Genomic DNA, 26,891 nt, shown 5'->3' with positions numbered 1-26,891 from the left:
GGACAAAATGACAGAGTTTCGTAGCAAAGTCTGCTGTGGTTTTATCTGAAATGGTGTTCCTTATAGCTTGTAAACCATCGTTGTGTGGGATGTTGGTATACAGAGATTCCACATCCATAGTGACTAGAATAGTATTGTTAGGAAGGTTATTCAAAGATTGTATTTTTCTCAGAAAATCTGTGGTGTCACGTACGTAGCTGGGAGCACTGATGGCATATGGTTTCAGAACAGAGTCCATATAACCGGAAACCCCCACTGTAATGGTGCCAATACCTGAGATGATGGGGCGTCCTGGATTTCCTGGTTTGTGTATTTTGGGTAGAAGATAGAAAGTTCCTGGTCGAGGTTCTGCTGGTGTGTTCATGAGGATCTGTTCTTGGATGTGTGGGGGTAGCTCCTTAACAATCTTGTTCAGTTCTTTTTTGTATTCTTCCGTGGGGTCTGAGTCCAATTTTATGTAAAAGGTGGTATTGGAAAGTTGTCTGTGAGCCTCCTGGATGTAATCAGTTTTGTTCATGATGACAACAGCTCCACCCTTGTCCGCCTCTTTAATTATAATGTCTGGGTTGTTCCTGAGATTATCTATGGCTCTCCTTTCAGCATGGTTTAGATTTTGTTGTAAGCGATGGTGTTTTCTGGTCACATCTGTTTGGATTCTGCGGCGGAAGCAATCGATGTACAGATCTAGTGTGGTATTGCGTCCATCAGGAGGGGTCCTGTATACCCTGTGTGCAGCTAACTCCACACAAAGGCTCACACAACTCAGACACATACACTCTCTCACACATAAAGTCATACTTGAGTTCCCCCACCAGAAGCACAACCATACAATACAAGAAAGGAGTGTTGATACAGATTGTACAACCGTGGCTTATTCACTCATAAGAAGAACCCACTGAATCAGTCCAATGACCAATCTAGTCCAGCAGCCTGTCCTTACAGTGGCCAGCTAGATGCTCCATTGGGAATCCCGCAAGCAGGACCTGAATCACTCTGCCTGTGATCTCCAGCAACTGGCATCCAGAGGCATGGTGCCTCCAACAGAGGAGTGACCGCTGGCCAATAGCCGCTGATAGCCCTCTCCTCCATGAATTTGCCAAATCTTTTAAAGCCATCCAAGTTGGTGCCCATCACTGCCTCCTGCGGGAGGGAATCCCATAGTTTAGCTACAAAAAGAAGTCATTTCTTTTCATCCGTCCTGAATTTTCCAACATTCAGCATCAATGGATGGAAGGATGACACACACAGAACTATCATCCTGTTACACACACTCTCTCTCACTCACACACACAGAAAACGATGCATGTAGGCTTCAGGAATTATTGTGCAGGTACCCAGAATCACACTCATGGGACCTCTTGCACATGATCAAGTCAATACACTCATGCATGGCTACTGTACATACTTTGCCACAGCGAATACGTTTTCCTACAGTAAACAGGGAGGGAATCTCTCCCCTTCCACTTCCACTTTCTGACTCTCACACACTACAAGGTGGGAAGTATACAGTTCTCTCCAGTGCCTGCTTCTGCTTACATACTATGTATGCACATACTGTAACAGATTCTGCCCGTAGAGTGTTTGCACTACATGCAGGTTCAATCTCCAGTATCTGCAACTTGGGCTGGGAATGAGCTGCTATCAGTTGGAGCTGAGTAGACACTACTCACCTAGAGATACCAATGGTCTGGTACAGTATAACTGCGTGTCCCATCAGTGAAGGGCCTTAGTTCAGTGTTAGAACACCTGTTTTGCATGCTGAAGGTCCCAGGTTCAACCCCCAGCATCTCCACGTAGGGCTGGAAACATCCCCTGGGGGAACCCTTGGAGAGCGGCTGCTGGTCACTGTAGACCATTGGACTACTTGAATATTGCTCAACTGCCTTGGTGTATCACGTCATGAAATTTCTGCCCATTGTAGCAATTGAAATGGGCTGTGCTACTTGCTGTATGATTTCTAATTGTATCTCGGAATTAAAATAGAAAGGCATTAGAATAGAATACAACACAATTAATTTAAAAAGCAAGCTGGTTTTTTAAAAGCCTTATTTATAGCCACATCAGATAACTGACCCACCAACTCCAGGTTCTCAGAGTGTAAGCACACTCTTTGAACTGTTGAGTGGGTTTTTGTAGCTTACTTAAGGACACAGTCACATGGATGGCAAATGCCATCCAAATACGATTTCATCCGGCACTCTTTTTGATTATATGAGTTTTTGATCTGCTGTTTATGTCTTATCTTGTGATGCTGCCGTGTTGCCTCTTCTGTACAGGTTTCTTCAGGTATTTTTCTTTATACCTTTCATCTCCTTACCTTATAGCTGAGCGTGCTCAATTCCTTTCGTCTTTTGTTGAATCATTTGTATACCCTGTCTGTCTTGTTTGTTATACATTTAATTATATAACATAATTTTAAGAAGAAAAGGAAGGAAGGAAGGAGCAGTAAAAAGGCAATTTGAAACTCAATATGCATATTTAATGCAGCAATGCCTCGGATCACCTGAACAAAGCCTGCTAACCTTTGGCGGTGCACAAATCACAGTTTGGGAGCCCCTGATGTAGACAACACTGAACCGGATGGACCAGTGGTCTGACTCAGTATAAGTCAGCTTCCTACGTCTCTTTCCCTTGTTTATGCATTTTTCTTTATCTCTCTCTCCCCCCTGGAAGGAGTCTCCCCCGGACTTGCACAAGGCGGGGCAGAGGGTGTTTACAGAGCATTAAGACTTTGTCTCTCCCACTCCCCATATGCGTACCTTTATGTCTGCGTGACAAAGGAAATAACACACACAAAGAGAGAGCCATCTAAATGCAAGCAAATATCTTAGCTGTATCTTAGCCCATCTTTCTCCCATCCTTCAGATTTCTACTCTCCTCCATATCCTGAATATACACCAAGCAATGCTCTTCATCAGGAGCGCTCGGTATAGGCCAGTCCTAAGGATGCCGGCGTGGTCCTGCCCATCTTCATCTCCGAGCTTCTGAGGCACTCGCTTCCGCTCCCCTGCGCTGAGAAAAGGGCAGCTACCCCCCCCCCCGCCTCTAGCGGCAGACGGCGGATGGGTCCCCGCGGACCTGGATCGGCCCGTGTGTTCCGGGGACGTAAGAGCCGGCGCTCGCCAGCTCCTCAGGGGTGGCCTCTGCGTCAAGGGGAGCAGCCGGAGCCAAGGCGCTGGAGAGAGAGAAGACGCCAAATGTAGAGAGCCTGGAGCATCCTGGCACTTCCCTCTCCCCCCCCCCTCCCGAGCATCATCTCGCCGCGGCCCCTTCACAGGTTCTCCTGCGCATCGCCTTGGCGAGCCAGGCGAGGTCGGGGCGTGGGTAGGTTGGTAGGTGGGTGAGTGAGTGGATGGGGGCTCCCGGGTTTTTGCGCATGGCTCTCCGGCGAGGCTGACGGTCCGTTCAGCACCAGGGACAGCGGCAAAGCGCTCCAGCACCACGGAGAGCGCTCCGTTGCCCCAAAAGAGGAAGCGCCGGCTTGGACTTCAGCACCACGGACAGCGGCCGAAAGGTGGGGGGCGACTTAGAAGGAACTTGGGCTGGGTTAGAGATTGCGGTGCCCCCCAAAAAACAACTCAAAGAAGCCTCCATTCTCTGCAGTCTCCCCACCTACACACACACACACACCCCTCATTCAATCCTAGGAGCTGCCGGAACCGCCTGCACCACTTGGATTGTAACCCCCCCATATTGAAGTGGGGGTGGAACGCGAAAGGACAGAGGCAATGTCTTTATTTTGAGGGAGAAGATTCCTCGCCCACCCGCTTCAATGGCTCTTCTGATCTGCCTCTGCCTCCTTGGGATCCTGAGAAGTAAGTGTAACCCCCTCCTTTCCCTATAGCGTTTAGGGCTCCCTTTCCCCAACACCAGCATCCTACTCTAAATGAAAGCAGAGGCTTTGTTTGAATCAGACAGTGCGCCCTTCCCTCCTCTCGGCTTCCTAGGGAGGGGAGTCGCTGCCGGTCGCGAGTACGAGCTTCTATTTTTATTGTGTCTCCAAATGATGCTCTTGAAAAAATACGTCAGTTACTCAGCTGGGCAGAGATTTGACAGGCCGCCGATGGCTTAGCGGGGAAGCCAGCTCGCCCCGTCCAGCTCCTGCCTAACCAGGACTTAGGGGCGGGCAAGGCGACTTCCATCTCAACAGGCCAACTCAGGCTGAAGTTTCCCTCTCCTCAAAAAGAAAAAAAGAAAATAAAAAAACGGGACGGGGGAGAATCTGGGAAGGTCATTTATCTGCCCATCCTCCATCCGAGGAACCGCACTAGGAAAAGCGAAAGAGGCTGGGGAGTGGGGCGGCAGGATGGGGGCTGAGATTAGGTTCCCCTTAGGCACGACTGTTTACAGCTGGAGGATAGCCCCAGGGAGACTCCAGGGGACTGGCTCTGCCTGACAGTCCAGCTAGCTCCATCTGTCTTCCAGCAAGGGGCAGCTGCAGGAGCTGGAAAGTTCATAACCCCAGGCACGATGACGATGAGAGAGAGAGGGAGAAGGGGAGAACCCTCGTATGCAGGAAGATCTTCTGAGTGATATGAGGATGGAGGAGAGGTTGATATGAGCACTAGATGGTTATCTGGCGGTTATTGGCCTTGGTGGCTGGTGCCCATTGGGGCTGGTGGGGCGGAAGGCAGGGAGCCCGACAGTAGGCGGAGCCAGAGCCAATGACAGGCAGAGCCAACTGATTATAGATTAGCTCCCATCCTCCTCTTCCCTGCTGAGTTCTTCAAGGGGCATCACTGAGACTAAGGATGCCGACAGGCAGGGCCACCCCTGGCCTGGTTATGAGTAAAAAGGCAGGAAGGTGGGGGCACACTAAGCTTGGTGGGGCAGTGCCTCCGCTTGCCCCAACTGACTAGCCTCCACTGGGTATTGGGTACTTGCAAGACTTCTATGAGAGGACAGTTGTACGGCAGTTGAATAGGGGATAGGAGCTTGCAGTCCTCCTGACATTGCTGGACTCCAGCTCCCATCATCCCTAGTCAGCCTGGCTGATAGTCGGGGTGATGGGAATCATAGTCCAACCATGCCTTGATGGGCACAGGCTCCCCACTCCTGTTGCAGAAGGGGCCCTTTAATAAGTTTCTGAATGGTGCAGTTGCACAAGCCGGGCCTTATAGGCCTAGAATAATTTGGCTGTTACTGTGATGGGTTGCTTTTAATACATAATGTTCTGGTTTACTTGGTGGTTGTTGTTTTTTTAACTGCAAGCTGGTTTCAGGTGGATTGCAGGGGGAGTGAGATATTCATTTTAAAAAACAACAACACCCCACAATATTTAAAATGAGGGAGCATCCAGAGAGGGTAGACTCCCTCAAGGCAGCAGGTTTAACACCTGGGTATTCTGCAGCTTCCAGTAGATAAATTAGATGCCTTATATTTAGGTTCTTGCTGTTTTGTGTTGACCTGTAGATTCCCTCTCCTTATAGATGCCTCACACACAACATTTTCCAGCTAATGACCTGCCCAAAGTCCTGTTCTTCATGAACATGATCCATCTCCTATTGTGGAGTAGAGCAACCTTGACACTGGATTCAACAGAGAGGAACCCTGTGTGTCCATCAAACTGCCTCAAACAAAGGCACAGAGCAGAATTCAATAGATTATTTATTAGATCAGGAATGGGGAATGTCTGGTTCTCCATACATTCTTGGACTCCAACTCCCATCAGCGCCAGGCAGCATGGCCAACAGTCAGGAATGATCGGAGTTGAAGACCAGAAACACCTGGTTCCCCCTACCTGCTCTAAAAGGAAATCCAGCCATTTCTCTAAAAGGAAATGCCTAGCTAGCCCATTTCGAGGGATAGTGCTTTGAGGGAGGAGTGGTGGAAGTAGAGAGAGAGAAGCAGAGAGAGAGAGAGAGAGAAACATTTCACACTACATTCTCTTCAACATCACATCACTCCTGATCTTATAAACTTCTGTCGCATTCCTGAGGAGGATCAGATGATGCTCATGCAAGCAGAACTTTAAAAACATTGTGTAGGTAATTACGAATTTGCAATGCCTGTTCTGGCAGGCAAATCCATTCCGTGTGTGCATTGTAGGAGGGAAACTTAACATCCTTTCCTCTCTCATGCATGTCAAGAGGAATCACAGTTAATCATGTAGTTGTGTGTGTGTGTGTGTGTGTGTGTGTGTGTGTGTGCTGTATGTACAGTTAACTCTCGGAGGGAATTCCAGCCCTGTCACACAGGAGAGCTGCACAGAGCAGCAGCCAGCAGCAGCAGCAGCTTCAGCAAGGAAGAGGGACGAACCACAGTTACTTGTGAGTTACTGCTAGCCTCCAGCATCCAGACTCCAAAGGACTCCAGGGTCCCTGGTGGCTAAGCAGCTGAGTCCATTGTCAGCTCATCCACAGGTACCATTCCCCACCTCTCTGCTTCAGCACTGCCCCTCCCACCCAAGTCAATTAGGGGATATAACATTTTCCCTAGTCTGCCCTGCAAGACTGTCATAAGGATTGCTTTAGATATGCAACAGACTTTGCCCATGTGAAATATGCTATACACGTACTAAGTGACAGCAAGCATCATTATTGCAATGTTTACCCAATCAGTCCAGTGTTGGGTAGCCTTTGTGCTTCCAGATGTTGCTGAACACCCCATCAGTGCCATCCTGCCTGGCCAGTGGTCAGGGATGATGGAAACCGGAGTCCAATGGCGTCTAGAAGGCCACAGTTTCCCCATTCCTGAATAGATCAAGGTTATTTGTTTGTATGTAACTACTTTTTAAAACGTGGCTGATTTTACCAATGACCAGTAGGTGAGTGTCTTCATAGACACACTTCTCTGTCTTCCATTCAGCAAGGAAGAAGCATTATCAGAGGTCAAGGACACATCATAGCCAGGGGAAAAACCCCAAGCCATGCAGGGTTAGTGAGGGGTGTGGTATGGGTGGGTGTGCATCTTGAGGAGGGTCCCAGGGAAGCCCGGAGGGATGCATATGGCCCTTGAGCCCATAGTTCCCAACCTCTGCTTTAGAAGAGAGTCGTTCCTGAAGACAAGAGGTCTTTAGATCTCTTATTTCTCTTTTTTTTTTGCAGGGATGGGGAACTTGGGGCCCTCTGGATTCCAACTCCCATCAGGCCCAGATAGTCTGGGGTGATGGAAGCTGTAGTACAGCAACATCTGGAGGTCCACAGGTTCCCCATTTCCTGTGTGTAAAAGAGAGAGAAATATTGTATTCAAATGTAGAGCAATGAAAGGAAGACGGAGGAGAGAAGGGTGCTGAGTGACAGGCAGGTCTTCTATGAGTCTCCAGGGGTCTGGACTGCCCTTGCATGACCTTCCAAGCACCACTGCTGATATTCCATAAGCAACATTCTATATTTGCATTATTGTCCCTTTTCATATGATTCTTCAAATCTCTTTCTGCCTCCATATGATTCTTCAAATCTCTTTCCCCCACCCACCAAACCCCAGCCCCTATGCAGCAACAACTCATGACTTCATGGGCAAGCTTGCACCATTCGTTATGCATCGGGTGTGATGTGTTATGAAAGGAAGCAAGGAAATGAATCATGGACCACTCACCCAGTGGTTTCCCCCACAGCTTCTTCCAGGCACAAAACACAGAGATCTCATTTCTCTATTCTTGTTGTCTCTGCTGCCAATATTCTATTAGTGCCATCTCTCAGTGGTACAGCATCTACTCAGTGGTACAGCTAAGGTGAATCCAATGGTTTGACTTGGTATAAGGCGGCTTCCTCTGTCCCTATGTTTTAGGGAAGGGCCATAGCTCAGTGAGTGGGACGCGGGTGGTGCTGTGGGTTATTAAACCACAGAGCCTAGGGCTTGCCGATCAGATGGTTGGCGGTTTGAATCCCCACGACAGGGTGAGCTCCCGTTGCTTTGTCCCTGCTCCTGCCAACCTAGCAGTTCGAAAGCATGTCAAAGTGCAAGTAGATAAATAGGTACCATTCTGGTGGGAAGGCAAATGGCGTTTCCGTGCGCTGCTCTGGTTTGCCAGAAGCGGCTTTGTCATGCTGGCCACATGACCTGGAAGCTGTACACCGGCTCCCTCGGCCAGTAAAGTGAGATGAGTGCTGCAACCCCAGAGTTGTCCACAGCTGGACCTAATGGTCAGGGGTCCCTTTACCTTTATATCTCAGTGAAGAGTCACATCCATTGTTCTGCCCAATTTTCTCTTCGGCTCTAGCCATGGTCCTCTCCACCCCAAAGGCTGCCCATAGGGAATTGCAATCCTTGAGTTGGCGAACATTTCCTTCTCTCTCTGTTTAAACCAGGGTTGGGGAACATTCAACCCTCCAGGACTCCAGCTCTCATTATCCCTGACTATTGGCCATGCTAGGGATGATGAGAGTAGACCACCCAGCAGCAGTGTCAACCTCGTGGCTGGTTTAAACTAACCAGTGTTTCCCTACGTTCTGGCATAACAAGGAACTCTGGCTAGTTTAAAAGCAGAGATGGAACCTTCCCCACCCCAGAGGCACCATAAGAGGGAGGAAGACAGGAGCCTCTAGCTTATGCCAGTTCACGCCAGAAACATTTAGCATTGCATTGGAAAGTGCCCAGAAGGTTCAGGTGTAAAAAAACAAAAACAAGCCTTGTTTTGGGTGTGATGCTTGAATACAGCCAAAACTGTCAAGCAGTCTGCCAAGAATAGAAGAAGCAGAGGCAGATTCCACCTTGCCAAGGCAAAGCTAGCATGGTTTGCCAGGATGACTGGTCATGCCCACTTGCTGCCACCTGACACAAGTAACAAAAGTGGGGGGGGGGGAAGAGAGGGTGAGAGAGGAGTGAGCTCTTCCCTTCCCCATGAATTAAAAGATACAATTGATAGGCTACGATCAGCTTGGCAGGGTGCCACAAATGTGTGGGCTTTGTGTTACAGCGGTACCTTGGTTCTCAAACTTAATCCGTTCCAGAAGTCCGTTCCAAAACCAAAGTGTTCCAAAACCAAGACGCGCTTTCCCATAGAAAGTAATGCAAAATGGATTAATCTGTTCCAGACTTTTAAAAACAACCCCTAAAACAGCAATTTAACATGAATTTTACTATCTAATGAGACCATTGATGTATAAAATGAAAGCAATAATCAACGTACTGTACTATAAAATAAATAAGGCTATTATTGTAGGTGGTAAAAATTAAAACCATTCTTTTTTCTTCCCTGCACTGATGATAGTCATTGTTTGGTTGGGGGAGGGGGGCTTTTATCCATTTCCGCAGTCACACAAATCAATCAATCAGTAGCTGAGCTGGGTTTCACACAGTCACAAAAACAAATTAACCGAAAAAGCCTCAAAAACAAAAACGCAAAATAAATAACAAAAACCAAAGTGCCAAACTTAATCCGTTCCAGAAGTCCATTTGACTTCTGAAATGTTCGAAAACCAAGGCACAGCTTCTGATTGGTGCAGGTGCACCGGAAACAATAGCTGACAACCGCATTGAACGTTTGGCTTCTGAAAAATGTTTGAAAACCGTAACGTTTACTTCTGGGTTTTCAGAGTTTGAGAACCAAGGTGTTTGAGTACCAAGGCATTTGAGAACCAAAGTACCACTGTACAGCCATGGTGAGGAACCTCTGGCCCACCTGATATCTTTGGACCCATCAGCCCCAGCCAGCTTGCCTAATGGTCAGGGATGATAAACGTAGTTGTAGATGATGGTTAGTTCAAAAGCTGGAATAATAAAGTATGGTTTGATCCTGGCTTAAGAGTTTTTAATATTTAATTTTAAACTGTTGGGAGCTGTCCTGGGACCTGATGGTGAAAAGGAGGTAATAAGTTTAAATCATCATCATAGAATTGTAGAGTTGGAAGGGACCCCGAGAATCATAATTAGTCCAACCCCTGAAATGCCATAATATGCAGCTGTCCCATTTGGGGATCGAACCTACAAACTTGGCATTATCAGCACCATACTCTAACCAACTGATATAATAATAATAATAATAATAATAATAATAATAATAATAATAATAATACATTTGGAGGGCTGCAGGTTCCCCATCCCAACAGAATTGGTGTTAAAGGATAATTAAATCGAGTTTTTCAAAGTAAAATCATAGAGTTGGAAGGGACCCCAAGGGTCATCTAGTCCAACCCCCCCACAAGGCAGGATTCACAGCTAAATAATCTCTCACAGATGGCCATCCAACCTCTGTTAAAAAAACTTCCAATGATGTAGTCTGTTTCCTCTGTCAAATGGCTCTCCCCATCACAAAGCAAAACGCAATGCTCTGGGCTTAAGGGCACCCTTCCTCCAAGAATACCTTCATCCTCATCACAGGCAGGTAGCTGTGTTGGTCTGCCATAGTCAAAACAAAATTAAAAAAAAAATCCTTCCAGTAGCACCTTAGAGACCAACTAAGTTTGTTCTTCGTATGAGCTTTCGTGTGCATGCACACTTGGTATCTGAAGAAGTGTGCATGCACACGAAAGCTCATACCAAGAACAAACTTAGTTGGTCTCTAAGGTGCTACTGGAAGGATTTTTTATATTTTTTTATTTTGTTTCATCCTCATCCTCATCCTCATCCTGCCGCCAAGTGATGCTGCCTGCATGAGCCATGCTGACTCAAGGACAAAGTTGGCACTGAGATTTGCGGCCAAGTAAACATGCTCTCTCTCTCTCTCTCTCTCTCTCTCTCTCTCTCTCTCTCTCTCCCCCGCCCCCGGCCGTAAAATATATTTTCTGTACAGTACATTATCCTCTCACTCTCTCCCTCCTTCGATCGATCCTCCCAACGACCTCTTTACTCAAGTCATGCTTCTTGTTTTCCAACGCCTGTCAGCCACTTCCCAAAATTGCAATTAAGCTGTCAAGGGAGCAAGCAGAAGCGTTTGCATTCACAGCCTCAACGGCAGGGAAGGAAGGGAGGAGGGCAGATCTGGATGGCAATGCCCCCGGGGGCAGAGAGCTAAGGCCGTGGGTAGAGTTACACATTTCCCCCCCCCCACCTCCCCAGCATCCCTCCATGCCTTTTGCATGCACACGAAAGCTCATACCAAGAACAAACTTAGTTAGTCTCTAAGGTGCTACTGGAAGGTTTTTGTTTTTGTTTTACTTTTTATTTTGTTTTGACTATGGCAGACCAACACGACTACCTGCCTGTAACTGGAACTATTATATTTAAGAGAAAGATCACAGCTCAGTGGTAGAGCAGCTGCTTCGCAAGCAGAAGGTCCCAGGTTCAAACCCAGGCATCTCCAGATCTCCTGTCTGAAATCCTGGACAGCCAACTGCCAGTCAGTGCAGACAGTTCTAAGCGAGATGGCCTGACTCGGTACAAAGCAGTTTCAAATGTTCCAGTGCATGAAAATGGAAACAAACAAAGAACCAGTTTGGTGTAGCAGTTAGATTGTTGGGATTCAGTGATTGGGATGCAGACCTGGGTTCAAATCACAGCTCAGCCAAAGAGCATACCTTTAATAGCTTTCTTTTAGACACCAGACGGAGCCTGTCCCATTTGGCAAAGATTTTAACAGTAGTTAAGAACCACCAGGGTCCCCCCCCCACAGTCCACACTCAGTGTTACTTATTTAGAGCAGTTGGACTCCCCCTTTTTAAGCCAAAGGGCAGCTTGTGGACTACAAATTAAAACAAGGCATTCCCTGCCTGCAGGCCTAAAAGCGATGGCACAAAAGGAAAAAGCAACAAGGAGGGAAGAGGAAAGAAGTAAACCCAGGCACCGTTTCTTAAAGTGTAACAGGAACTCTGATAATGAGGAGCTGGAATGGAAGCAGCTCAGGGGTAGGAAGAGCCAGACAGAGCTGGCCTTTCAGACGATGGAAGGAGCCCCACTTCTCATCTCTCCCACTAACGTAGCCTGCTGGAATGACTGCTGTCTGGTGGCAGTTGAGGGAGAGGAGGCCGTGATGCAGCTGGCCTTTCAAATTCTATTTATACTGCCGTTTTAATGTATTTCTGATGGCTTCCTTTTAGCTGCGCTCATCCTTACGGCGTATGGTTTGGGTGGTTGTTTTTAAGTGGTCTTTGTGCGCGAGGCTAAAAGGGCTTTTGGAGTTAAAAGGCACACACACTCCACTCACCAAAACCCCAACCAACACCAAGTGTGGGGATATAGGCACACATACAGGACACACACATAGGCACACATACAAGAACTGAATATTTCCATGTTGAAGAAGGAGGTGCAGAGGAGAGTTAGCAACAAGATTTTTGAAATAGGCCTCCTTTGTGACAGCTGGGCAGAAAATCTGGCTGGTGGCCAAATTCCTCCCTTGCTATGTACCACCAAACCAGGCCCAGCTCTACCTGTTGGCTTTCAGCCTGTTATCCAGCAGCTAAAGGCAAAAGGAGCCCAGGAAGAAAGAAAGAAAAAGAGTTGATAGGTGGGACCTGACTCAGATAATGCTGCCGCCACAATGAAAGCTGGTCCATTCAGGCTTTACCTCAACAACTTCTGCCTGCCTTCCATCAACTCAACCACATGCCTGCCTTCTCACTTACTCCCAGTTCATAGGGCGACACTGTCTGTCATCTTCCTCCTCCTTAGTCTTAGGAGGAGGGTGAAGGGGACAGAATTCGAGCGAGCTGGCTCCACTTGCCATTGGCCCTGGTGCCACGCATGGATTCGGAAACAGGAAGAGCAAGACACACACAGCCCCCATGCCTGCTCAGCTGCAGCCTTGGCTCTGCTCAAGGGCCGCTGGATCACAGCAGACCGTAATTCTGAGCAAGCTAAGAGCCGGTGACATTTTAACAGCCTGCCAAAATGGGCTCATGAATGCCTGGGGATTAGTTATCCATCAGGAAGCTGGCTTGGAAACGAGCCTGTTTGAGAGGCTGTTGCTTGTGGTCAGGGGAGCTGGTATGGCACAGCAGCCTCGTGGAAAGGAGAGAGAGAGAGATTCAGGACGGACCCCTGAACCCCTCCCCAAAATAGTGCTTTTTCGTACAAATGTTCATTGGCTTAGGGACGTTTCATGTGTCTTGAGGAAAGGACACTAGTGTTTCCTAGTCTTGGGTCTCCAGCTGCTTTTGGACTACAACTCCCATCATCCCTAGCCACTGGTCCTGCTAGCTAGGGATGATGGGAGTTGTAGTCCAACAACAGCTGGAGGCCAAAGTCTTGGAAACACTGAACTAGAAGAAGAGATGGAAAGAAGAGAAAGACCCGACCAGAGAAGGATGGCAGATCAAGTTGATGGATTATGCGGAAATGGCTAAAATGACCGGAAGAGTCAGAAATCAGGAAGACCAAAATTTTAATAAGGAATTGGGAAATCTTACAACCTATCTTAAAAAAAAACCATTGTAAACAGTTAAAATTGTTAGTAGGATTGGAATATCACTTGTAGTTTAAGGGTGAATTTTGGACACAATGGAGATGTAAAATATATGGATTATCATAAAAGACGCAGGAGGAAATGATCAACAGTAGGACCCACAAAGGGGAGGAGGGAAGTCCAAGAGATTCCATGGAATCTTGTTTCCATGTTGCACATTTGATATGTGAATGTAAAGTTTTAATCTAAAAAAAATAATGCTTTTTTTTTTAAAAAAAAGAGGAAAGACTGAACTAGAGGGAGAATTCACTGATATTTAATACAGCCACGGTAGCTCAACGAAACCCACGTATTAATAGGCAGTCAACGTCTGAATACCAGTCACTGAACATCCTGATTTTGGAAGCTGTATGGCTCACTGGTGAAAAGAGATAGGTAGGAATGTCTGCCTTGTTGTGCGTATGTTCTGTGTTTGCTTTACCCTGCCTGCTTCCTTCTCCGCCACCACGCAGGGACCCTGGGCACAGACACGGAGGAGCGGTTGGTAGAACATCTCCTGGATCCGTCACGGTACAACAAGCTGATCCGCCCGGCCACCAATGGATCCGAGTTGGTCACTGTGCAGCTGATGGTATCATTGGCCCAGCTCATCAGCGTGGTACGTACCAAAGAGGGGGAAGTGGCCAAACGGGTCAAATGCTGCTCAAAGCAGGGGTCTTCTTTCTGCAAGTCTGGAGAAAGCTTCCTCCCTGGAGCTGCCCTTTTAGAACCATAGACCTGTAGAGTTCGAAGGGACCTCCAACGGTCATCTAGTCCAACCCTCTGCAAGGTGGGCGTCACAGCGAAGCAATCCCCGACAGTTGGCCATCCAATCTCTGCTTAAAAGGAGAGTCCGCCTTCTGAGGGAGCCTGCTCCACTGCCGAACAGTTCTCACCTTGATATTCTGCATCTAGGGTAGCTAACTTGGTATCAGGGATGAGGGAACGTGGTGTCGCCCCCCCCCAAGTTTGTGGTACTACAACTCCCACCACCTCTGACCATTGGCCATGCTGGCTGCCGGGAGCTAGAGTCTGTGTTCAAAGAAGATCGGACAGGAGCTATCAGTAGCAACTGCCACAATGCCTCCTCGACCGAAGGCAGCAATGCTGCTGAATACCTGGTTGGCGGTTCGAATCCCCGCCACAGGGTGAGCTCCCGTTGCTCGGTCCCAGCTCCTGCCAACCTAGCAGTTCGAAAGCACGTCAAAGTGCAAGTTGATAAATAGGTACCGCTCTGGCGGGAAGGTAAACGGCGTTTCCGTGCGCTGCTCTGGTTTCGCCAGAAGCGGCTTAGTCATGCTGGCCACTGTTGTAAGAATTTAAGAGAGTTATCTAGATAAAGGGTTCGATTCTGGGTGGAATCCTGAACCTCGGCAGGACCTTATTTTGAAACCCCTGCTTGTGCGGAAAAGACAGAGACCAGACCAGAGTTCTAATGGAAAGCAAGGCGGCTAGTAAGCTTGATATTTATTGTTCTGTTGTAACAGGGTCCTTTTTCTCACGCAGGAGAAAAAGAAGGAACCCAGAACCAAGGCGTGCTTGCTCTTTTATAGAAATTTGAAATTGCCCATGCTGCAGTTCAAGCCCACCCCCAGAAGCATCATGCATACATCACACAAAAAGGCAGTCTCCAACAAATTTCAACAGAAATCTGAGAAGTTTGTTTTTTCTCCTGCCTGCCAATTTATATGATAATGCCTTATCTGGTTGCCTTTTCTGGGTAGCCTGGCCATTCCTTTGAGGTGGTAATCACTGTAATTCCTGAGACAATGGGAAAGTTCCCTCACCCCCTTCTTCCTTGCAGAGAAACATTTGGTAAACATTTGGTCAGTTTTGAGAGTCAAAATGGTGTCAGGAGTCAAAATGGTGTCAGGAGGACTGTCTGCCTCAGACATGTGCGTAGCTGTCAACTTTTCCCTTTTCTTGCGAGGAATCCTATTGGGAACAAGGGAATTTCCCTTAAAAAAAAGGGAAAAGTTGACAGCTATGGACATGTGGCCTATACATTCATGTGTGTGTTTGCTTGGTACACTTATGAACAATTATTATTAGATATAAGATCTTTAAATTCTTATTACACCACATGACCCAGAAGCTGTACACCGGCTCCCTCGGCCAATAAAGCGAGATGAGCGCCGCAACCCCAGCAGTGCTGTCAAGTATCCCGTTTTCCCCGGGATTCTCCCTTATTTTAAGCAGTTTCCCACTGCTCTCCCTTATTTTTTATTTCCCTTAAATTTCCCGTTTTTAATGGAAGCAGCTCCTCCCCTGCTGGCCAGGGACTGGGTGGGAAGACCTCGCCTACTTGGAGAGAAAAGTCTCAGCCCTCAAAGCAAGTGGGAGCCGTTTCCCGTGCTTACAGGGGGGTGTATTCCTCCCCCTGCATCAGCCCCTATCCGTTGCCGCCGAGCCCCTCAGCCGGCCAATAGGGTTAGCTGGTGGGCGGAACCTGGCTGCCTTTGAGCAGCTGCTGCTTCCTGTCCTGTTTTGATGGGATCAGACAAGAAGACGATGGGGCTCCATCGCGCGGAGCACATGGCTGCCCTCCTCTTTGCTCCACTCTGAGCCCGAGCCCGCTTGGAGTTTACATTGCTGCTCCGCCCACTTTTTGCTTCTGACTCCGCCCACCACTGACATGTGACTGTCCCCGGGATAGGTGAGACTGCTGATCCCTTATTTTCAAATCCGAAACTTGACAGCTATGAACCCCAGAGTCGCCTGCAACTGGGTCCCTTCACCTTTCCCAGTGTTGCTGGAAGCTGCAGGAGGGGAGATGGCCCCTGGGCTCAGGTGCTGCTTGCATCTGGCTGGCCACTGTGAGAACAGGATGCTGGACTAGCCATTGGCCTGACCCAGCGGGCTCTTGTCGTCTTCTTCTGACGCCTTCTCTTTTTCTTCCGTTGACAGCACGAGAGGGAGCAGATCATGACCACCAACGTGTGGCTGACCCAGGTAAGATACCTGCCACCACCCCTCTTTTTTATTATTTACTCATAAATAGAACCAATGGGCCCCTTTTTAATAACAGTGGTTTGCTTAATCTCTTACCTTCTGCTGCAGTTGAGCACTCTGTGGGACACTCTCTAGACTAGAGGCTCCAGCTGTTGCGAAATGCTGCAGTGGGACTGTTGATAGGAACAATCACCAGCGCATCATTCCAGTCCTCAAAAGCTTGCACTGGCTGTTCCTGTTCCTGTTTCGATCCAGGAATGGCCCACTTTTCCTTAGGATGTCCCTATTTCCATTAAATCTCCCCTAGCTGGAGATTCAGGCCCTCCCCCTGCCACCTGGAAGGGGTGAGGTAGAACTGGAGACTTCAGGTCAGCCTTGGGGATCTGGCCATAGCCGTCAACTTTCCCCCCCTTTATTAAGGGAAATCCCCTTATTCCGAATAGGATTCCTTGCAAGAAAAGGGGAAAGTTGACAGCTATGGATCTGGCCACCCTGATTGTGTCAAGCCCCCTCCCCCCAATCTCTCTCTCTCTCTCTCTCTCTCTCTCTCTCTCTCTCTCTCTCCATTGCAGGAATGGGAGGATTATCGCCTTATGTGGAACCCAGAGGAGTTTGATGACATGAAGAAGGTGCGGCTGCCATCCAAACACATCTGGCTTCCAGATGTTGTGCTCTACAACAAGTAGGTGCACCTCGGCATTCTTTGTCCTGGGTCTAACCCTTGCGGATCTGGGAGGACAATAGCGAACCTGCAGTTCATGGGCCCGCCTGGAGGGGCCCGCCTGGCCCCATCTTCCTCCTTGTCACAATGCCACGGTGTCGGAAGAGCTTTCAAAGCCAGGCGTAGGGGACCTTTGGCCTGCCAAACGTTGCTGGACTACAAATCCCATCAGCCCCAGCAAGCATGACTAATGGGCAGCGATGATGGGAGGTGTAGTTCAGTAACATTTGGTGGGCCAAATTTTCCCTACAGTTGTTTTAAACCTTGCCTGCTGCTAGATAGGGATTGAGGTGGTGTAAAGGCAGGTTAGAATCTGGTGCATGCTTGTGTGTGTGTGTGTGTGTGTGTGTGTGTGAGAGAGAGAGAGAGAGAGAGAGAGAGAGAGAGAGAGAGAACATGTATGTTTGACTGAGAGTGAGTGCATATGTGTGAGAGACAGAGTGACTGTATGTTTATTGGATCTGAGATGATTTTTTTTAGAAAAATATGTGCCGGAACTCACCCCGAATGCTTCCCTTGTTCTCTTATTATGGCAATGGCGCCCGCCTGAGAGGTGCCAGAACTGAGTTCTGGCTAAAACAAAAGCCCTGATTTCCTCATGGAACTGTAGAGTTAGAAAGGACCACGAGGGTCATCCAGTCCAACATGAAATAGTTTTTAATTGTTTTTATACAGGGAAGCGCTTTTATAGACCAATTTTCTTCTTTTCATTCTTTCAACTGTGGAGGTTTCTACTGTGAAAGCGCTCCAAACTGTGTTAGGGGGCCGCGATTCTTAAACAGAATCGAACCAATAAAAAAGCAGGTCCGGGTGGCCTGCATTATGATGAACGTGTGGATGGCATGGGTAGGGCTATGCGTTTGTGCATGTGTGCACACGGTGCATGATCTCTGATCTGTGCACCTGCACCGTCAGGCTTCGGGGGAATCGGATCCCTCCCCTGGTGGCAGTGAATAAGCAGATTGAATGAAAGGAGCTTTCTTACCAGTTAGTTTCTTTAATAAACACAGCGAGAGACAAAGGAATGCATACCTCTCTAGAAATGGCGGTGCTCCCAGTAAAGGTTTACCCCTCCTCCGTCCCCATTAATCTGCGTCACTCCTGCGTCGGGTAACCTGAGCTTGTTGCTGCTGCGCTCTCTGTTCTATCACTCTCAGAGCCCATCCAGTCCTAGGCGACGGGGGGTCAGGAATGCTGTCCAAGGACGCTGAATCTGCCAGCTATCTCTCTGCTGGTGTTTCCTCTTCTAGCTGTTCCTCACCCAATATTTTCCAGCTTTCCCCCTCTGGACTATGCCCCTTTACAAACCACTGTTCTAAATCAATACTGTCCTCCTGCCCTTGGGAAGGTTCAGGAGAAGGGGGGGCAGCTCCCACCATTCCTCCTCAGTCCAGCCTCTGACATGTACCTTCTAGACCAGAGGTAGGCAACCTAAGGCCCGGGGGCTGGATCTGGCCCAATCACCTTCTCAATCTGGCCTGCGGACAGTCCGGGAATCAGCGTGTTTTTACATGAGTAGAATGTGTGCTTTTATTTAAAATACATCTCTGGGTTATTCGTGGGGCATAGGAATTCGTTCATCCCCCAGATAGATAGATAGATAGATAGATAGATAGATAGATAGATAGATAGATAATCCGGCCCACTACATGATCTGAGGGATGGTGGACTGGCCCACAGCTGAAAAAGGTTGCTGGCCCCTGTTCTAGACCAACAATGAGCATTGCTTCTCCTTCTCCCTTCCCTCCTTCTCCCTTCCCCCAGTGCCGACGGGATGTACGAGGTGTCCTTCTACTCCAACGCCGTCGTCTCCTATGACGGCAGCATCTTCTGGCTCCCTCCGGCCATCTACAAGAGTGCCTGCAAAATCGAGGTGAAGCATTTCCCCTTCGACCAGCAGAACTGCACCATGAAGTTCCGCTCGTGGACCTACGACCGGACGGAGATCGACCTGGTGCTGAAGAGCGAGGTGGCCAGCTTGGACGACTTCACCCCCAGCGGGGAGTGGGACATCATCGCCCTGCCGGGACGGCGCAACGAGAACCCCAACGACTCCACCTACGTGGACATCACCTACGACTTCATCATCCGCCGCAAGCCGCTCTTCTACACCATCAACCTCATCATCCCTTGCATCCTCATCACCTCCTTGGCCATCCTGGTCTTCTACCTGCCTTCCGACTGCGGCGAGAAGATGACCCTCTGCATCTCGGTCCTCTTGGCTCTCACCGTCTTCCTGCTTCTCATCTCCAAGATCGTGCCGCCAACCTCGCTGGACGTGCCGCTGGTAGGCAAGTATCTGATGTTCACCATGGTCTTGGTCACCTTCTCCATCGTCACCAGCGTCTGCGTGTTGAACGTCCACCACCGCTCGCCGACCACCCACACCATGCCGCCCTGGGTCAAGGTGGTCTTCCTCGACAAGCTGCCCACCCTCCTCTTCATGAAGCAGCCCCGGCAGAACTGCGCCCGCCAGAGGTTGCGCCAGAAGCGGCAGAACCAGGAGCGGACGACCGGGAGCTTCTTCCTCCGCGAAGGAGCCAGGTCCTGCACTTGCTACGTCAACCCATCCACGGTCAAGAAGTTCGGGACCGGGAGCGGCGGCGATGGCGGGGGGAGGCCCTTTACGGAAACGTCGGAGCCGGGAGTCAACGGTTACCGGGACAGGCCGGGCCAAACGGTGCCACCACCAGGCCCCTGTTGCTGCGGCCTGGAGGAGGCTGTGGATGGAGTACGCTTCATCGCAGATCATATGAAGAGCGAAGACGACGACCAGAGTGTGAGTGTCTGGAAGGGAAGGGGCTTGTGGGCAGAGTGGTGGTGGTGATGGGGTCTTTGTGGCCTTAAGTCAGACTTGTAAATAGCATACCCGCCAACATTTTTCTGAAGGACATCTCCACTCCCATCATTCAGCCCGGATGCTGAGGTCCAGCTCCGAGGGCCTTCTGGCAGTTCCCTCACTGCAAAGAAGTGAGGTTACAGGGAACCAGGCACAGGGCCTTCTTGGTAGTGGTGCCCTCCCATCAAATGTCAAGGAAATAAACAACTGTCTGACTTTTAGAAGACATCTGAAGGCAGTCCTGTTTAGGGAAATTTTTAATTTGATGTTTTATTGTTTTTTTTAATATTCTGCTGAGAGTGGCTGAGGAAACCCAGTCAGATTGGTGCTGTATAAATAAATTATTGTTGTTATTATTATTATGAAGAAAATAAGGACGTCCTATTCCAAAAGAATACTAATAATACCCCACCCATTTGACTGTGCTGCCCCAAACACTCTGGGCAGCTTTCAACATATACAAAAACATTTAAAAAAACATTTATACAGGGCTGCCTTCGGATGTCTTCTAATGGTTTTATAGTTACTGATCTCCTTCGCTCGGGGGTCACTCCATACCCTCCAACATTTCTCCGATGAAAATAGGGAATCCTAAGGGAAAGTGGGACATTCTGGGATCAAATCAGAAACAGGGACGGCTTCTGCAAATCCAGGACCGTCCCTGGAAAATAGGGAACCTTGGAGGGCCTGAAATAAGCCCACAAAAAGTTACTAGCTTGCGCTCTCTCTGCCACCGCTTCTCACTCTGTTCTCCAACCCACCCTACTTGCCAACCCCACTCCCCCCCTTACCCTTCGCCTATTTCCTCCCAGCTCCTCCAACTGTCCCCTCCCCTCCCAGCTCATCCAACCCCCTCTGCTCACAGTTTTCTGCAAGGCCCCCCAACGAAGTTTTCCCCAATGCCTTTTAAAGGAGGGTAGGTGCTTCAGAGAGGACCCAGGTGGCACTGTGGCTTAAACCACTGTGCCTAGGACTTGCTGATCAGAAGGTCGGCAGTTCGAATCCCCGCAACGAGGTGAGCTCCCGTTGCTCGGTTCCAGCTCCTGCCCACCTAGCAGTTCGAAAGCACACAAAGTGCAAGTAGATAAATAGGTACCGCTCCGGCGGGAAGGTAAACGGCGTTTCCGTGCGCTGGGTTCGCCAGAAGCGGCTTTGTCATGCTGGCCACATGACCCGGAAGCTGTACGCTGGCTCCCTCGGCCAGTAAAGCGAGATGAGCGCCGCAACCCCAGAGTCGTCTGCAACTGGACCTAATGGTCAGGGGTCCCTTTACCTTTACCTAGGTGCTTCAGAGAGTGGTCATCATTCTAGTCCAACCCCCTGAAACTCAGAAATCTCAGCTAAAGCTTCCATGACAGCATCCTTTAGTCTTAATTTATTTTTACAACATATACATACGGTGGCCGTGATCTCTGGGTAACACACCCAGTCCACCAATCTTTGACATAAGGAAATAAGAAAAGCCCTGCTTGATGGGCGGGATATGAATAACAAGATTATTATTAATTATTATCTAATCTTGCATCCTATTCTCCAGGGAACTCTTGAGAATTGTAGCCGTGTGAGGGTCACAGGAGTTTCCTAACAGTTCTCAGCACCCTTAAACTACAGTTCCCAGGATTCTTTGCAAGGGGAGGAGTGTTTAACGTGGTATCGCAATGTGGCCTTGGGGCCTAAGGTTACCAGATTTTTTTCAATGAATCCGGGGACACTTTTCAACTTCCTATTAAATAGATGGATTTTGTAAATCTGGAGACTGTCCCCGGGAAACAGGGACATCTGGTAACCTTACCTTGGGCTATGTAGAACTTCCTTGTTCAGGCAAAGTCTACCTCTGAATTTCAGTAGCTGGGGAACAAACTCAGTGGTTGCCTTTAAGGGTTGGATTTGGACAATTCTGCCTGAACACATTATAACTCGGCGCTTCGTTCTGATCAGTCAGGGCACTTTCCCCACCATATCTCGAATCATCACCTCCTGAAACATGATGTACTGTTTGTTTGGTTTGTTTGTTTTTAAAGAAAAAGGCTGTGGCAATTTCCCATCCCTTGGATGTTTCCTGGGGGAGACACATCTCTTCCTTGCTTCCTCCCCATCTCCCTGCCGCCTCTCCTTTGCCAAGCCATGAGTCAGAATATCCTGTCCTTTTCTGACTTGTTCCCCACCTCTGAGTGCCGGGCAGCTGTGTTCTCCAACTGAGACACCGCCGAGCTCCAGAATCAATATTTCCCTTCTGCTCGGCTGGATCCCTGTGCTGAAGGCGCATGAAAAATTCATGTGCAGTGAGATATGGATGTAAGGGAGGGAGAGACAGAGAGAGAGAAAGAGAGAGAGAAGTCGGGAGAAACAGACTTTTATTTCTTGGAGGTTTGCTGCTTTGCTGGTGTAATAATAATAATAATAATAATAATAATTTTATTATTTGTACCCTGCCCATCTGACTCTGGGCAACCTTCAACATACATAAAAACACAATAAAACATTACAAGGGATGTTGGGGCTATTTTGGGCACTTGTCCAAGTCCTTCAGAGAGCCAGTGTGGTGTAGTGGTTAAGAGCGGTAGACTCGTAATCTGGGGAACCGGGTTCGTGTCTCCACTCCTCCACATGCAGCTGCTGGGTGACCTTGGGCTAGTCACACTTCTTTGAAGTCTCTCAGCCCCACTCACCTCACAGAGTGTTTGTTGTGGGGGAGGAAGGGAAAGGAGAATGTTAGCCGCTTTGAGACTCCTTCGGGTAGTGAAAAGCGGGATATCAAATCCAAACTCCTCCTCCTCCTCCTCCTCCTCCTCCTCCTCCTCCTCCTCCTCTTCCACCATCCATCTGTGGCCAGAGAGAGCAATGGGTCAAAGCTAGCCCCTCCTGCCTTCCTCACCAAAGCAAATCATTCATCTGATCTGGTAGCCTTGCCAGAAACTATTTGCAGAAGGAGATGCTCTATGCCCACTGGACCAGGGAGGTGTCAGGTATGAAGCAGTTGCCATAGGAACCGAGAGGAAGGGGAACCTGGAATGGCAGCAGAGTGATGTCACAGCCCCAGGCTGCGCTCTGAGGCTGCAGGTTTGGGTCCAAGCCAGCTGAGCACTGATGTGGGGGGGGGGGGGAGAAGGAGACTGGAGAGACTCAGGACGCTCCCTTCGCCACCCCCAGTCGGAGGCAGGAATGTTTCTGAATACCAGTTGCTGGAAGCTACTGGAGGGGAGAGAGTGATTTTGCATTCGGGTTCCCCCCAGGCATCTGGCTGGCCACTGCGAGAACAGGATGCAGGACTAGATTGGCCTGATCCATGGACTACAATTACTCAGAATCATAGGATTGTAGAGTTCGAAGGGACTACGAGGGTCACATCTAGTCCGACCCTCTGCAATGCAGGATTTTTTTGCCCAACGTGGGGCTCAGACCCACAGCCTTGAGATTAAGAGTCTCACGCTCTACCGACAGAGCTATCCGGTACAAATATTGATATTTAAAAAAACAGCAGAGTTTCAGCTTAGATTTAAGGCGGGGGACAGGGGACGTACGTACCGCAGTTTCTAGCCCAGCGGTAGAGAACCTCAGGCCTCGGGGGGGGGGGAGAATGTGGCCTTTTTATCTGGCTGCAGAATTCTCCCCAGACCACACTGGCTCTTCTTTGGAATTAAGAGTGTTTTTGCCTGGCTGGAATGTGCCCTTGAACTGTGATCATGTCTCTTGTTCGCCAGCATGGAGGAGGACGCAATGGGGTTTGTGAGTGTGACTGTAGAAAGAAGTCTATAGTGCAAAGGTAAAAACTTAGATTTATCACTATGCCCAATTTTTGCCCCGCTCACCACTGGTGTGTTGTTGTTGTTCAGTCGTTCAGTCGTGTCTGACTCTTCGTGACCCCATGGACCAGAGCACGCCAGGCACCCCTATCCTTCACTGCCTCCCGCAGTTTGGCCAAACTCATGTTAGTAGCTTCGAGAACACTGTCCAACCATCTCATCCTCTGTCGTCCCCTTCTCCTTGTGCCCTCCATCTTTCCCAACATCAGGGTCTTTTCTAGGGAGTCTTCTCTTCTCATGAGGTGGCCAAAGTACTGGAGCCTCAACTTCAGGATCTGTCCTTCCAGTGAGTATTCAGGCCTGATCTCCTTCAGAATGGATAGGTTTGATCTTCTTGCAGTCCATGGCACTCTCAAGAGTCTCCTCCAGCACCATAATTCCAAAAGCATCAATTCTTCGGTGACCAGCCTTCTTTATGGTCCAGCTCTCACTTCCATACATTACTACTGGGAAAACCATAGCTTTAACTATACGGACCTTTGTCGGCAAGGTGATGTCTTTGCTTTTAAAGATGCTGTCTAGGTTTGTCATTGCTTTTCTCCCAAGAAGCAGGCGTCTTCTAATTTCGTGACTGCTGTCACCATCTGCAGTGATCATGGAACCCATGGAACTGGTGTGTTGGGCCCCCAAAATGCAGCCCTCAGGGTGAAAGAAGGCTCCCCATCCCTGAGCCAGCCTTTATGATTTGCATTTTTTAAATTACCATATGTCTCGCTTAATAGAATAGAACTCTCTGAGGTTTTAAAGAAACTCTTGTGGGCAATGAGAAGTGAACAATAAGCAAATACTCTTCCTGGCACAAAGTTTCCAGCCTTCTTGTTTTTCCTGGCAAAGGATTTGGGTCTCCCCCTTGAGAGATGGCATACTTCAAAAAATAAAACTTTAAAAAAAAACCATGTAAACTTGTATCCATGAGAGATTGCCCACTTAAGTATAATTGGAAGCTGAGCTGGAGTGGAGGAGGAGTACGGTATATCCTCTATGTACTCAGAAGAAAGAAGAAGATCAACAACAGCAGGTGGCGCCAGAGCCAATGACAGGCAAGGACAATTGCCTCTTCTCTTCCTTCATGCTCTGTTCGACAAGGGCAAAACTGAGACTCAGGAGGAGGAAGCTAACAGCCAGGGGTACCCATGGGACTGGCTGTAAGGAGGAAGCAGGCATGTGGGGCCTGACCAGGAGAGTGGTGGCAAATTCAGAAGTGCAGGATCCCTTCAAGATAGTCACAGAAATGCCTCCTCATGTGCCCCTTCTCGGTAGTGGCGCCCGCCCTGTGGAACTCCCTTCCACCAGATGTCAAGGACATAAACAACTACCTGACTTTTAGAACAAAATGAAATTAAAAAAAATCCTTCCAGTAGCACCTTAGAGACCAACTAAGTTTGTTCTTGGTATGAGCTTTCGTGTGCATGCACACTTCTTCAGATACACTTTTCATTTCACATTTCAGTGAAATACATATTTCAGTGTATCTGAAGAAGTGTGCATGCACACGAAAGCTCATACCAAGAACAAACTTACGGTAGTTGGTCTCTAAGGTGCTACCGGAAGGAATTTTTTTATTTTTTATTTTGTTTTGACTATGGCGGACCAACACGGCTACCTACCTGTAACTGACTTTTAGAAGACATCTGAAGGCAGCCCTGTTTTTAATGTTTGAAGTTTTACCGTGATTTTAATATTCTGTTGGGAGCTGCCCAGAGTGGCTGGGACAACCCAGGCAGATGGGCGGGGTAGGAAGGAAGGAAGGAAGGAAGGAAGGAAGGAAGGAAGGAAGAAAGAAAGAAAGAAAGAAAGAAAGAAAGAAAGAAAGAAAGAAAGAAAGAAAGAAGGCTGGCTGGCTTTTTGGGGAGGGGGATTGTTCTGTGTGCTGAAATAAAGTGTACTTTTTCTCAGGGAATATTCCCTGAATTTTGAAGGGTGGAGGATTGCGCTCAAGGCCGTCTTGGGCGCCGGGCTCTCAGGGGTGCCAGGCCAAGAGTCCGGGGCCTGAGAGTTGAGTCCAGGGAAGAGCCCGCCCGTCGGTTGCAGCGCCACGGCGGGCTCTTCTGCGTCGCAAGTTGGGGGGCGACCGAGCCAGCGAGACACTGAGGCGGCCAGCCGGCTCCGCCCTCCTACGCGCCTGGGACTGGGCAACCGGGGGGGGGGGGCGCCAGGTGGATCTTTGCACCCCGGCGCCGCATATGCTTAAGACAGCCCTGATTGGGCTTTCTGTGGAGTGTGTGTCTGCTATGTTTGCGCACCCTAAGATTTTATAAAACCTAGATCTGGCACCCGTTTGGTCGGAAGTGGGCACACACACAGCAGGATGTTGCCAAGCCAAAAAGGGGTCCGGCTGACAGGTGCTAACGTCCGTATCCTTGCCCTTTTCCCAGGTGAGCGAGGACTGGAAGTACGTTGCCATGGTGATCGACCGCCTCTTCCTGTGGATCTTCATCTTCGTCTGCGTCTTCGGCACCATTGGCATGTTCCTGCAGCCTCTCTTCCAGAACTATGCCACCAATTCCCTCTTGCAGATCAGCCACGGTGGTCCCGGCTCCAAGTAGCCCCTGGCCTCGCCCTTCTCCTTTGCCAACCTTTTCGGAGCGAGCGAAGAGAGGCAGGCAAAGGAAGATTAAAGAGAGAGCGAGGGAGGATGGAGGGAGGGAGGGAGATGAAGTGGGACAGAGAGACACCCTACCCGATCCCTACTTTTATGGATGCCGGCCTAAGGTGCGCTCAGTAAGGGACCGCGGCCCCTTTCCCCTGCCGTCTGCCATTGCCCCTGGCTCATGCTTCAGTACTGAGAACGGAGCCTTGCTTGGAGAGAAGCGGGCCAGAGCCAAAACGACAATACTGGAATAGGTTGGTTTCTTTCCGGGCCGCCAGGATGATGCGGTAGCACAACAGTAGAGCACCTGCTTTGCATGCGGAAGGTACCAGGTTCGATCCCCGGGTTCCCCACTTAAAATAAAAGAGGGGGTGGGGGTGGTGGAAAAGGTTGCAGCAGGGTCAGGCCTGGTTGTCTGATCTGCTTATTTTAGGCGGCTTCCCATTGATCGGAGATGTCAGTTTCACGCAGCCAGGAGGAGTCAGTCCCTTCCAAGTGGCTGCGGCAACACGTCAAGTTCCTGGGCGGCTGTCGGTATGTGTGATGGAGCACAGGGGGCGGTGGGCTGCTTACCGTAGCGGTGAGGGTGAGGGGAGGGTCTTGCAGCCTCGAGGGTGTTTTGGATACGGACTACAGCTTTCTCCCCCACCCACCCCATAACCCCTGGCTTGTGCCAATTACGGGGAACCAGCTCCCAACTCAGGGAAAAATAATAATAATCTATG

At 49.2% G+C, this 26,891-nt stretch overlaps 1 protein-coding gene across 1 annotated transcript; it reads left to right on the top strand.

Annotated features, from left to right (window-relative positions):
- The first annotated feature begins 3,239 nt into the window (after window positions 1-3,239).
- Window positions 3,240-26,186, top strand: CHRNB2 (cholinergic receptor nicotinic beta 2 subunit). Its single transcript, XM_033136023.1, has 6 exons — window positions 3,240-3,815; window positions 13,735-13,880; window positions 16,169-16,213; window positions 16,786-16,895; window positions 18,699-19,713; window positions 25,952-26,186. Exons 1-6 carry the CDS (start codon window positions 3,773-3,775, stop codon window positions 26,120-26,122), a joined length of 1,530 nt encoding a protein of 509 aa, XP_032991914.1. The 5' UTR covers window positions 3,240-3,772; the 3' UTR covers window positions 26,123-26,186.
- Window positions 26,187-26,891: the final 705 nt, after the last annotated feature.

The sequence above is a fragment of the Lacerta agilis genome, chromosome 17, assembly GCF_009819535.1.
Source record: "Lacerta agilis isolate rLacAgi1 chromosome 17, rLacAgi1.pri, whole genome shotgun sequence".
Classification (NCBI taxonomy): Eukaryota; Metazoa; Chordata; class Lepidosauria; order Squamata; family Lacertidae; genus Lacerta; species Lacerta agilis.
The sequence above is the reverse complement of the archived record's forward strand: the minus strand, read 5'-3'. Positions and strand labels throughout refer to the sequence as shown.

Coding starts and splice junctions, on each gene's coding strand:
- CHRNB2 (XM_033136023.1), top strand. CDS start 3,773: ATGGCTCTTCTGATCTGCCTCTGCCTCCTTGGGATCCTGAGAA. Junction 16,896..18,698: donor GATGTTGTGCTCTACAACAA/GTAGGTGCACCT, acceptor CCCTTCCCCCAG/TGCCGACGGGATGTACGAGG. Junction 19,714..25,951: donor GCGAAGACGACGACCAGAGT/GTGAGTGTCTGG, acceptor CCCTTTTCCCAG/GTGAGCGAGGACTGGAAGTA.